The 13980-nt window shown below is 39.1% G+C and overlaps 1 protein-coding gene and 1 non-coding gene across 2 annotated transcripts in view; both read right to left on the bottom strand.

Moving 5' to 3' along the window:
* The window catches only part of LOC145993989 (rhodopsin-like), a 58312-nt gene extending 46315 nt beyond the window's left edge, over positions 1 to 11997 (bottom strand). The window contains exons 1-4 of the mRNA XM_083130023.1: positions 11915 to 11997; positions 10877 to 10989; positions 7517 to 7755; positions 1292 to 1398 (exon numbers count right to left, since the gene is read on the bottom strand). Of these exons, the coding sequence (XP_082986149.1) occupies positions 1292 to 1398; positions 7517 to 7755; positions 10877 to 10983 (453 nt within the window). The 5' untranslated portion in view covers positions 10984 to 10989; positions 11915 to 11997. The remainder of the gene's footprint in view (positions 1 to 1291; positions 1399 to 7516; positions 7756 to 10876; positions 10990 to 11914) is intronic.
* On the bottom strand, positions 5725 to 5831 carry LOC145994520 (U6 spliceosomal RNA). Its single transcript, XR_014442384.1, has one exon. It is a non-coding gene; the product is annotated as a U6 spliceosomal RNA (small nuclear RNA).
* Positions 11998 to 13980: the final 1983 nt, after the last annotated feature.

The following is a 13980-nucleotide window of genomic DNA, read 5'->3' on the forward strand; positions in this document are numbered from 1 at the left end:
CCTCGCTTAATAGTACCCCAATTTACTTCTTTATACAGCATTTTTGTCCAAGGTTCGGTTCGATTGTTTTTAAGTTAAATTTTCTATTACTCGTGTAATTAGTCTGTTTCCACCTTCACTAAAAAGAATTACTTTTCATTTTTCAAAACGTTAAAAAAGTGTCTCAAATTGAGCTGTATAAATTATGTAGGTACACATTACTATTTAATGTGTTCACTGCACCCGTTTAAAAATTGTTGATCACTGCCATCTTGTGGACGGAGTGAAGCTCGCTGTTTAAGCTCCAAGATGTGTAGCGATTCAGATGTGACTTGTTCATCTAGTTCCATGGCTCATTCTATACTCTGTCCCGGTAATCTCTGGAGCGATCGAGCGAAAACAACTCTGCGCACGAAGGGAACGCGTGAGAGGGAACTGGATTGCATAGAGGGGAAAAGTGATGCAGCTACCAGCCGTTTGTAGGAGCGTGTACTGCATCGCTCCTCCCACATTCTTTCTTCCCTTCTCTGTCATTATGCGTGATCTAGCTCCCGAGATTCCCAGGATAGAGTATACATATATGGCCTAAATTATGACGCTGCAAGAACCAACATCTACTTACACACAAGGTGTGTACATGCTGTGGTTTCACAATTTCTACACACACACACACACACACATACACAACCAGGCACGTAGCCATATCCTCCCCCACCCCCTTTCTCCGAGATCGTACAACTATCTAATTTAAATTGTTTATAGTGGTAAGTAATTTTAGTTTCTTAGCAGGATTAAAAGGCCTCCCCGATGGCGCAGTGGTAGCATCGTCGCCTTGTAATCAAAGGGTCCCGGGTTCGATACCCGGTGGAGGCACATAGTGGTTCGGATCCCACTTTAAACTGTAGGTCCAGTCCCGATTAGCCTTACTGTGCATAAAGTGGACTTAAAACACCAAATCAATCAATCAATTAGCAGGATTAAACATCTTGTATGATAAGTTGTAATACACTGATAAATTCATCTTCAGGGCTTCTCTCCCCCCTCCCCCACGTTTTCGCTTTTAGATGACAGCTGCTGATAATGACCCCCTCCCCCAAAATATTACTCTGGCTACGGGCCTGCACACAACTCACGCACTACAAACACCAAGTTCAAACTAAGTCACGTTTTCGCCAATTCAACATGCACTTGTGAGTGTAATGCCGTGTTGCGATCACTGACCTGCTACATCTGATGACGTTGAATGTAATCAAAGTGTTTGCGCAGGCGTTATATATTATAAGAAGGTGTTGGCTGAACACCTCCGACTCACCTTGACTATGACGTTGTATCTGTCCAAGGCGATCATTGTCATTGTCCAGATGGAAGCGCATCCAAAGAGGGAGCCACACATTCCATATATATCGCACATCAAAGATCCTACAAAATGAGAGATCACAAATGAATGGTTCGAGGTGAGATAATACCAAGCCACTTTTTCGTACTTGATATAAATACGTAGTTTAAACATTCAGTTCACTCTCCCACCTAATCTGTATTCTTGGTACTGATCATCCTACTGATTATAAGTATAGGACTTGGCTAATATTACTAACAGCATAGAAAATAGCGTACAGAACGAACAAGTGCATTTATATACTGGGCACTACTGCGAGGCACGAAAATGCGAACCTCAAGGTCACGCGTTGCCATGTTGGGCTGGCGCATTCTCCATCGGATTTCAATATTATTTTACACTTATACGTTATTAATTTTTACTTTTCTTTAAATATATTAAATGACAGAAAAGAACAGAAACTCTTAACAAATGAATTAAACATATAGGAGTAAAATACTGAGCATAATAGTGTACTCAGTACATAGATTATGGTAGAGCAGTCAGCTCACGAGAAAATCCCCAAACGAGGGCGACAGGGTGCGGGGTATCGGTTCATTTGCAGGTTTTAGGGGTAGCAGAAAGTCTTCCGCTGTGGTCTAGTGTCCTTTTGGAAGTGCGTGGGAGTTGATTTGCGTCAATCACACAGAGCATGTGTCTGCAGCAACAGGTTGCTGGGTTTTTTTTTTCGTTTTTTTTTCAGTGTCCAGAATACTTTTGTATTGCTTATCCTGTGCATTACATAGACTGTATTTCAAAGAATTTACAAAATAATATACGGCAACGACTTTAATGTTACCAGATGGCAAACTTTAAAGAAGACGATATATTTAGATTGCAAAAAGTTAATTTTCGACGAAGATGCAGCACTCCGAACACACGTTTTGTGCTTACTGGTGTTTTGGTGAGCTTATAGATCACACACTCCTGTAAAATAATTTTACACAGTTTCCGTATAACTAATAATAGGCCTCATTATAGACAAATGTCTGAATGTTCTAATATTTATTCGCTATGCCCGTAATATTATACGGTTGTGAAACTCGGTCTCTTACTTTAAAATAATAACATAAATTGACATTTTTCCTCGGAGTTGTTTCTCCCAGGCCTAAAGTCAGGAAACAGTTTTTGTAAGTCGTCATTAAAAACCCATTTGCGTTTCGGAATGGTTCAGATCGCTTATCGACAGAACTTCACTTCTCCACTACCATGTAACAACTGAGTTTAGCAGTTAAAAATTACTGTTTATTTCTGAATGCTGTCATGAAACTCAAATCAGAGTAAGAATATCGCATATTCTTACCTATTGTTAGAAACTTGATGCTCACCACGAGCCACGGTAGATGTCACAAATGCTTTGAAATCAAAACCTCACGTGGCGCGACGGTGACAACAGAAGAGACACAAAAGTCCGACAATTTTTCTTTGTTCGTAAAAAAAAAGTTTCATGTCTTTGCGCTTGCAACTGAGTGTTGTATTTCTTTACTTTGAAATTGGAAACGGAAAGAATATTAACAATTAATTTAGGACCCGAAAAAGAGGTTCTGTCCGGGTACACTTCGCAACTTCTTATTTGACCGCCCCAAAACAATTCTAAGTCCCGAAATCGTAAACTTAGCAACATTGCACTTCAGCTCCAGGTGAGAGTAGCCACTAGACGAAAAACGCTGCGGTGATAGGTTTTCAATTGAACACATTCCATGAACTTAGAAACTATAAACCGCTATTATAATACACAATCAAACAGAAATAATAAATTAGAAAAAGATCCTTGAGGAATTTTTACGATTCTGCTTGCTCGACTTGAAATTTGGGGGGGTTTGAAACACTGAATAGAGTTTTTCTCCACCTGGAGGAAATTGCCATCAAGTTTGTGCAGAAAGAAGCAAATTTGTGAGGAGTTTATGCGACATTTTATTTACAATACCTTGCATAATATCGAACAGTTCTCAAAAACATATATTTTACACGACTTGTCGAGAAAATGTGCTTGAAACACAGGAAGGTGGGATTCTTCATAAACGTCAACATGTTTTTGATGGTATAACGTCAAAAGTTAAAGTAGAGCAGTTGGTTAGGCGCTGCTATCCTTATTTTTCATCAAGCGTGAAACGTCGCAGGTTCAAATCCCACCCTCTCCTCTTTTTTTTTGTTTTTGTTTTTTTTTGTTTGCTGAACAGATACCGTTGATATTAGAATATTTAAAAAAAAATGAATCCGATGAACACTTGAGGGACGTAGATTTCCACTTAGAAGTTGGAGATTTCCAGGATTAAAAGTTAAAACTTTTATTTTTAGTTATTGTTCATATGTTGTGTTAACACACACATCATGATTAATTCACAAATCACATACATGTATTCAGGATGCAAAATGTAATGTTATTTAAGTTATGTATTGTTTGTTCTTCACTGACACCTAAAATATTGATTATTTAATTTATATATATTAAGAAAAAGATATACAGTTATGTTAAGTAGTGATGTAGTGCAGTACTGTAACGAAGAAGAGCGTTTAATGAGTTCAAATTGCTAAGATTGGTAATTTCATGTCCGTTCCTTCTTAATGACTGTTGTCAATCCCCTCACCACCATCTTACGAGGCGTCTAAAAATAATAGTAAATCGCCAATTAACATAAGTAAATGGTTATTGCGACGAAGGCCGATTCGATAAGAAACTACTAATAAGTATTTATATAGTGAGTGACAAACAAAAAATTCAAAACCTCATAATGATCGTTAATTCCTCACTGCTTTGTATCTAAAATGTTTGTCTTCTTTGAACAGAAAGTAAGAGTATCAGATATAACAAACTTTCCGCACTAACTTTGAAATATTCGAAACCACCATTACAGACTTACCTCTATGTAACTTGATTCTGCGCATTCCACTTCAAACTATGAAAAACATATTTTCGTGGTGGAAAAATCCAAGTCGTTTTCGAAATATGAACTTGATTTTTTTCTTTACTATGAAGTGGAGATATGGGACGATACGATCCCTCAGCAAGAAAATTTTAAGTAAGCTACCTCCAACTTTTTCAATGGTCATAATTACTAATTAGGGTCCGGAAGTTGATGAAAAATTAACTTTTTTCTGACCCTTAAAAACAATGCTAAACTTGATATCATGTCCGCTTCCCTTCAGTTATAGCCGGAAAACACTTTCTATATTACATTTTTTTTTGCATTTTTCGGCCTTTTTGGCTTTTAGTTTATTTGTCAGTATTTTTAACATTTTTTGGTTCATTTTTACTTATTTTTGAGGTTTATTTTTCTCCTCCCCTGTTGTTTCGTGCATTTTAAATGCATTTACTAGTAAAACTTACATATTTAGATTTCTTGACATGGTCCTTTTAGGAAATTCACTATGAATCGAAAATACGCTCAATGGAAAAGCATAATTTTATTCTTAACTGAAATGTTTGGCAATGGATTAAAATACTTTGTGTGAAGATCTACTTTGAGGTTCTTTTTCTGGACACTATTATCGCTTTAATCTGTAGTTTTAAAGTTAAATTAGTCACAATATTAAATACAATTACACTCTGGTATACGTGAAGCAGAACTGTATTTTCGGATGCTGGCCGACTACAGTATCATAGAAGGCCCACTCTGAAAGGAGATGAATTGGTTGATTTGGTGTTTTAAGTCAATTTTATGCATAGTAAGGCTAATCGGGACTGGACCTACAGTTTAAAGTGGGATCCGAACCGAGTGCATTAAATAACGTGAACCGTGTGGTGTATGGGGATCGTTTGCTTATGGAATGGGAGGTCATGGGTTCAAACATACTTCTTTGCAAAATCTTTTTCGGGAAGTAAACGGCTTTGGACGAGAATGCTTATATACGTTTCTTGGATATTTCCGTTGATATTTATGCGATTTATGTCCAGCATTTCCGGATGCAGAAAGTTGACATGTAAGTTCTTAATATGTGTTAACTTATAACAGCTGAATGAAAGGAAAAGTATTTCCTAAAATCCTGCCAATCACTTTAAAAAAAAAACATTAGTAGAAGCATTACTTGAGGCATGCACAGTGGCGACGATTATGGAGTGTGGAGGAGCAGATGACCCAGCACTATGCTAAACATTATCTACCAAGGGAAAGAAACTGTCCTTGCCCTCCCCTCTCCCCGCACCTAGCCCCATCAGTTTTGAATCCCAATCGCCGCCACTGAGCATGCATCGCATAAATATTTACAGTAATATCATATAATATTATATTACGTTATTAGAACACTTCATACTCAGTAAATAAAAAGGAAAAAAGAATAAGGAAAGGGTGGGATTTGAACCTACGATGTTTCGATCTTGACGAAAACAGTAAAAAGACGAAAGTGTGGTCATCTAACCAACTACTCTTTTTTTTTTTTTTTAACGCTTCACGATTTTGCTTGTCATCCTTGCGCAGGGGCCATGCTAATCTTCTCTGTATCGTTCCAATTTTAGTATATGTACCGCCGAAGCGAGTACGAACTACTCCAGGAGATTGCTAACCGAAAACTCTGCAACACACGTTAATCTTAGTTGAAGCAACATTGTGTCGGAGTTTCGTACCATTTTTCGCCAAGAATCAAGGAAAAGACACACTTTGCAGAATCGTTTGGTGTTGTGCAAGGTATCTTTACTAAACATTTCGCATAAAATCATCATAAATTTGCCTTCTTGCATTCAAATGTGACCGCAATTCTTTCCAGGTGGATGAGAACCTGTTCAGTGTTTCCCAATGCACAAACATTTTCCTATTTTCAAATGAAGAATCTTGAAAAATTGTCAACATTCGTATTTCTACTTAACATTTCTCTTGTCTACTCATATATTTTATTACGGCTTTAGGGTATATTTACTTTATGGAATGTGAAAGAATAAAAAAAATCACGAGCGTTTTCATTCCAGAAGATGAAATGTTGCAAAGTTGGCTACTCTTAGTTGGCCCTGAAGCGCTATGCTGCCAAATTTACGAATTCCGGACTTTGAAAATTTTCAGGGCGGTCAAATAAGATGTTGCGAAGTGTACAAGAGGACGTCTGGTAAACCTAAACGACTTGCGTCACTGCACCGGTTACAGCGAGCGCACGTGTGTTTTCACTCAGGGTGCACTTCCCTAACCCTAATAGTGGAGTCGCCTGTCGCTACGTCACTGCACTTCCGTTGGGGATCATCTCTTGGGCGGTGAGCTGTATATACAGGTGGTGGACATTGAGCACCGGTGATTGTAGAACACGTCGCTGGAGGACTCGCCTGCTCCACCTGCTGGTCATGTACAGCGTAGCTGACATTCGAGCGCGTGTCTACCATTCACATTGGCACAGTAGTACGAGGGTCACTATTTATATTTTGAGCCTAACAATGAAAAAACAGGAATTTGGCGTTGAAAACTGCTTTATTGTTTTTCGAAGTATTCTCCTTTATGGTCAATACACTTTTGCATTCGTTCGAACCATTTGTCAAAGCAGTTTTTCCAATCTTCTTGAGACACCTCCATAATATGGTTTTTGAACGCATCAACGGCGTCTTCCGCCGACGAAAATCGTTGTCCACGCAATTTATTCTTGACATTCGGGAACAAGAAGAAGTCATTGGGTGCCAAATCAGGACTGTACGGCGGATGACCCATCAATTCGATTTTTTGACTGTTCATAAAGTCGGTTGTTAGACGAGATGTGTGACAGCTGGCATTGTCTTGATGAAGAATGATCCGACGGCGTTTGTTTGTTTTCCGTAATTGACCGAAGACCTCTGGCAAACAAATTGTTGTGTACCATTGAGAGTTGACCGTTCTACGTTCCTCTAAAGGCACAGTTGCCACATGACCAGTTTTCCCTAAAAACAGGCGACCATTTGTTTCGATGTGCTTCGAGCGCGAACAACTTTTGTTGTATTGGGTTCATCTTGAAACACCCATACAGTCGACTGCACGTCGAAAATTCGGTTTCACTCAGTAGAAAGGGACATATCAGAGTTCCAAAAAGGGCAAATTGTTGGTGCTCGTCTCGCCGGTGCATCAGTAACGGAGACTGCGAATATTTGTAGAGTATCAAGAGCCACAGTATCAAGGGTCATGGCAGCATACGAGAATTTTGGACGAACCACATCCAGGAGGAGTAACTCGGGGGAAGTGGCATTGAAATTCTAATTAAAGTTAGGCTATGTCTTACCGAGCACCCACGTCTCGTAGTAGCAGTTGATGATCATCGGAGGGGACATGGAGACCATCATGAGGAAGTCTGAGAAGGCGAGGTTCACCACCAGAAGGTTGGACGGCGTCCTCAGGGTCTTCGTCGTCGAGAAGATGTAGATGACGACAGCATTGCCGATCCACGAGATCAGTCCCAAGATGGCGATCACAACTCCCAGAATTCCGTGCCACAGGGGATTCATGGGAGGGAACTGAAGCCTGCGATTGAGAAGAGAAAGATTTTTAGTTTCCACTAGGCTTGTGCGGGACAGAATTTTTTGTTCGGGACCGGAAAAAATCGCAATTTCCCGACCAAGTCTGGAATTTTCAGGACTAAAAATGTTCACAATTTCTCAACATTGTGGAAATCTCGAATTCTACACGTCATTTTCCAAGGAGTTTTTTTTTTTTTTCTGGAATAAAAACTAACCATTTCCGAGAAGTTTCAGACAATTATAATGTAGAAAACATCGAGAATTAACCACTTTTAAGAATGTCGATTTGGAATGTCCAGACTATTCGGGATCCCGAAAGGTCGGGATCGGGACGGGAATTTTTTTTTTCCGATCCTGGCCGCCTTTTCGGAATCCCGCACACCCCTAATATTCATGGCTCGGAATGGACCAGAGCGGACCAGAACGCCATTCCGGTTCGTGAATAACTGTAACCTTCCCGTTCCGTTTCGTCAGAAATAACAAGGGACTGTTCCGGTTCGTTAATTTTCTTTTTAAAATATTTCACTATATTTTCCTTTTCAATGTGAACACTCTTTAATAGTACAGATTACATCATTTATACAAACTTCTCGTATACATGAAAATGTTTTCTTGCTACGATGGGGGGGGGAGGGGGTTAGCAGATTATGGCGGCGTCTATGTTGCCTAAAGCCCCTATCACACGGAACCGGATTTCTAGTAGGAATGCCCTAGTTGGCGCTGAACTAACTTTCTAGGTAGCAATCATGACCGCCTGGCTGACTGCTTGACTGGTTTGGAGGAATAGAACATGTTCTAATTGCTACTTGCTTTCCTCGACTGGATTCTGTGGAACAGCCAATCAGAGCAAAGTATCGCCATGTGAAGATAATTTGTGAGTGTGCAAAGGAACGTTTTTGTCTGTGGTTTCCGAGTGTTACTCCAGCAATGTATAACGTATACAGCATGATAGGCGCGTTGAGTTACACCATCTATGCTGAGTGCACGGTGTTTACATTTGAAACAACTAAAATATTCTTCCATACGTGTACCGTAAACGTTGTAAAGTATGTATTTAAGCAGCGCCATTGTTTTGTACCTAATAACGTTTTATTCGAAACGTTATTCCTCTCGGTTGAATAGTTATCGGCTTTTAAAAATGCGAAGTGATACATTGTTTACATCTCACGCGGCGCCATTACAACTTCCCTCGTATGGGAACAAAAGTCTATCGACAAGTACGCTGATAAGTATCGTGTGAAGCGAAAACTAGCAAATTGGTAGCCAGTCCAGCGCCAACTAGGGCATACCTACTGGAAATCCAGTTCCGTGTGATGCGGGCTTAAATAGGAGACAAGTAGGAGTACTGGAACTCCAACCAGCACACCATATACCGTACTTCCTTTTTTCTTGAATTTCCTCTTTTCGGTGCTTTTCTGTCGTCCTTTCTTCATTGTCTCCATTAACCAACAGACAAATTTCAAGTCAGTCAAACAAAAAAATCCAATATTTGTTCGCAAACAAAATAACAATATTGAAGAATCTGCACGAATTCATTTTTTTAAAAAAAATATTATGACAATGTATTTTTTTTCCTTTTAGGCGAAATCATTCACGATATCTGCCTGTTTAAATTTTAAAAGTAGAAAATTCCAGAAGCCACTTGTACAATGAATTTTGCATTATTTTATGTTTATGCAAATATTGTAATAGTAACTATTTAATATATTGTCATTTCACTGGTCGTTAACCTCGTCGCCGCAGTAATAAGGGATATAAAAGGGAATACCATTTAACGAAAATAAAGAGTTCCGTTTCTTGAACATTTCCGTTTCGAGCCCTTTTAGTTTCACTAAAAGCGTGTAATCGGCATTGTATTTGAATTTGAATTTTTAAGTCTACTTTATCCACAGATAGGCTAATCGGGACTGGGTCTATAGTTAAAAGTGGGATTCGAACCACCATGTGCCTCCAACCGGGTATCGAACCCGCGACCCTTGATTACAAGGCAACGACGTTGCCAGTAGGTAAATGGCATTGTGTTTGAATCGACGGGCCTCCCCTACCTTCTGTATGTTTAAGTTAGTTTCTGGCCCAGATATAGAAATTAGACCTATATATACTGAATCACAGATTTTTCTTATAATCTCCAAGCTATTTTTTAACCCTGGTAGAGAAAAACGTTTCAAACGTCCCAAGCAATATATCATTTGGTTTGGAACGTATAGCTGTAATTGAAATACATAGGCTCTGTCCGAAAGGTACGAAGTACGTACTTGAAGCATGGTTTTGGCGGAAGTGACGTCACCTAGTAGAGTTCGAAAGCGCCAAGAACAGGAGTACGCAAGTGCATAGCTAAATGTGCAGATGGAAGCTGACTCGGTCACGTGATTTCCACACTCGTTGTTCGTTTGTTTAAAATCGCGGAGATAGAAAGCCAGCAACACAGGTTAAATATACGTTATGGGTCAGCAAGTTGTTGGTTACAGTGCTTCTAATGTGTGGAAATGTATGTGTACGAACATTTGAAAATGCAACGTGATTTCTATGGTGAAAAACAAGTGTTTAAAACGTGGGGAAAACAACGAGTACTAAGGTTTATCTACTGATCGTATTTGGCGCTGCAGTCGAAGTGCAATTCGAAAGACTTTCACTTTCAGTCCACGACTTCAAGACCGCACTCCAAGACCATACTCGGAGGATGCTCGCTTCAAGTACGGTCTTGCACCTTTGGGACACGGCCATATTGTAATATATGGAAGGTCACTTACAAGTATAATCATGTCCTGCCCTAGGGAGGGTCAACTCGGCACTCGCATGAGGTTACGTAGCAGATAAAAATAATTGTTTGTACTGTTTATTACTAATTTATAAGACGCTGGTGCTTCCAATTAAACAACTAATCTTATTTTTAGTGACTTGATTGATTGCTTTGACATACTTAAAGATATCCAAAATTACTGAAATTGTATTCCAAACAAAGACCTACATGAAAATCGTGTTCAAATATTTCAATCAAAATTAGTTAATATACAGGACTGCAATTATAGAGAGGTGGAGGAAGGAACAAATTTTGCTGGACCTTTTACATTTCCATGGGTAAATATGCTACAAGACTTAACGAGGAGCCAACGTGATATCCTTACCAGTGACTATCTACCAGATGAAGCATTTCTTGTGGCACCTTGTCGATCACAGTTTGATTCGAAAAACTGTGCCATGGTGCAAGACGAGCTTCGTACATGTAGGCCATGATGGTCTGAAAAGAAAATATACAATTATGTAATACCACCATTAAATTTACGTACTTTTGAAAAAGTAGATTGCACTAACTTTTTTAGATTCCCTACTACATATCTCGATAGATATGTATCTCATACCAATTAATGGTATAACCTATATCCTCCAGAATTGAGTTTAAAACTAACACGTTACAAAACAATAATACATGTGCTTCAATTCATACGCGTTCTGTGTTTTCCTTGTCCCTTTGATGTATAATTTCCGTGTTCTTCCATCTTCTTTCAAAGGGCGTTCAAAATGTCCAATATAAGCTCTCTTATTCACATTGTATATATACATTATACATATATCCAACTTACATTGTTGTATTATGTTCTCTATTTTGCTTTGTGTAGTACCAACTGGCTTCTGAATATTCTCCATAGTTGAAAATTAAATTACCCCATATGAGTGAAATCTTAGATTTCTCTAGTTTTACGAGGAACATAAACAATGCTCCCTTGAACTAATATGTGGCGTTTGCTTTTACAGTTACATTTGAAATACAATCTCGCTAGGTGTTTCTGGTAACACTAAGGTCGAACTTCTTATTTACCTAATTATTTTGGTATTGACTTGAATTAATATAACTTCAGTCACTTAAAAATTCATGTCTATGATGCAACTAAAATACAATTATGATTTCAGAATTCCTGACAGTAAGAGTAATTTTATTTCCTCAATAACAGCATGAACTTTTGTGTGAAGAAAGTTAGTCAAATATGTATGGAAGGATGCAACTTGCATTTCAACGACACAGTGCTACACGCATTCCTTTCAATGAATTAAAATGAAAGGATGGAATGACTTCTAGAAAGCTGGGTATGAACAGCTAAATGTAAAACTTCAAGTCCAATAAATGTATACGCTCCTATGATGACGATCAAGACTGTAGTACTTACAAATTGAGAAACTGAAGAAAATCACATAAAACTGGTCTACTTCAGCTTTGTAACTAGCTCCCAGAGGTCGTGGCAGTAAACACTCGCCCCACTTCACAAAATCAAAATTCCCATCTTATATTGTCTGAGATGCGCTCTTCTATGGTTTCATCCTTTCATAAGACTCAATTATACAATACAGTTTTCTTTTCATACATGGTTTCGCATTTGCATATAATCCATTTTTGTATCAGGCATCTGCACGTTTCGATCTTCACTACTGTCAAAAGCCAGGGTGGTAAATATTTTTAGTTTAGAGCTGACGTGGGAATGCATCTCCTATCTAAAAACGTTATGATGATATTTTTTGTAATTATCTACCACAACCAAGGAGGCATTTCTAATAAGTTGTAGCCAGGGGTCGGATTTTTTTCTGAGTGTGTGAGAAGGGGGGCTGGTTCTTAAGGACTGGTAATCCACACAGATTTTCAAAACCAACATTTTTCTTCCTGTGTCATATACTTATCTACATGTTATGGGACGTATAAGTCGGCACCCAAAAGTCAATCTCACTTCCACGTAGTGAGCCCAGGTAACTGCAGTCTTGGAGGCTAACGACGCTCTGGCGCCTGGACCCACAGCCAGTAACTCTCTGCGTTGTCCTGTGTTTTGTCCTTACGTAGCTTTTATTCTAGGTTAACTAGCTTATCTGCAAAGCCTGAAACCTAGAGACTAAAAAGCAGAATAATCCATTAGAAATAGTGAACAAATTTACCAATTTCAGTAAGATGATGATGGTGATTGTGAAGTAAGCAACCTGATTTTTAAGTGTTTCCAATCACGCTGCCGTTGGCATAGCAACGTGACTTCCTTGCAGACGCCGAGAACGAGCTAAACGAGTGTGCCACCCACTTTATAAGGGGCGGTTTAGTACACGACGTTTACAAACTTTAGTCTTCTCCATTCCTCCATAGCCTAGGGCCACGTGTCGTAGTGAGATACTCCAGATCTTGGAACTTAGCATACGCCACTGCTCGATGCATGCAGTGCCTCTCCGATGGCATAGTGGTAACGTCGTTGCCAGTGGCGTATACTGTGACCAAGATCTGGGGTATCTCACTGTGTCACGCGGCTATGAATAGAAATGAATGTACCAACTCATAAGAAATCATGTTGCCAACTCATAAGAAATCAGGTTGCCAACTCCAGAATCAGCAACATCATTTCACTGATATGAATAATATTATTTACAATTTCTGATCGATTTTTCTCCTGTATTTTATTCTCTAGACTTCAGGCTTCGCAGATAGCCTAGGTAGCCTAGAATATACGCCCCTGGTCGTTGCCTTCTAATTAATGGGTTTCGGGTTCGATACGCCGTGGATGGATGCAAGGAGTGACCCTTTCCAAAGACACCAAAATATCAACCTCCCTACACGTAGTACTCTTCGGACTGCATTTTGCAGACTAGCGAGGCTCTGGCGTCTGGAGCCATCATAATCCACCGTGACGCTTGTGTTGGGTGCTGGACTCGTGTGTTTGTGATTGTTCCTTCATCTATTATCACCATTCATCCTCATCTTCCCGATTAGCCAAAAGTGGCAGAAAAGAAAACTAAATCAATCACTCGGTGGAGGGCCGTAGTAGGTTCGAATTCCATTTTAAACTGTAGGCCCAGTCCCAGTTTTTAATCAATAAGTATAAACTCGTTATCACTCTTATGGAAACAGTTAGGCCTAGCCTAAATCCCGAGCAAGAACATTTTAATTTGATTAATTAGATTAATTTGAAAACTGAATGCAATATTAAGTTTAATACGGCGCAACAACGTTTATTCCTTTTCTATTTTTTTTTCTCTTTTTATTTATTCGGCATCGTCTTTACCTCGGTTTCCCTGAGGTTGAGCATACATTTCAGATTCTACTTGACCGAATTTGTTCGTGCGTACATTTTATTTATTTATTTCCCTTCAACAGAGACAAGTCTCCAATTACAGAAAGGTAATATCAAAATATTACATTTTCATTTACAACTTGTATGTACGCACATACACATTCTCCCTCCTTCCTCCTTTACGAACACACATA

The sequence above is a fragment of the Lepisma saccharinum genome, chromosome 10 (assembly GCF_977018435.1).
Source record: "Lepisma saccharinum chromosome 10, izLepSacc3.1, whole genome shotgun sequence".
Classification (NCBI taxonomy): domain Eukaryota; kingdom Metazoa; phylum Arthropoda; class Insecta; order Zygentoma; family Lepismatidae; genus Lepisma; species Lepisma saccharinum.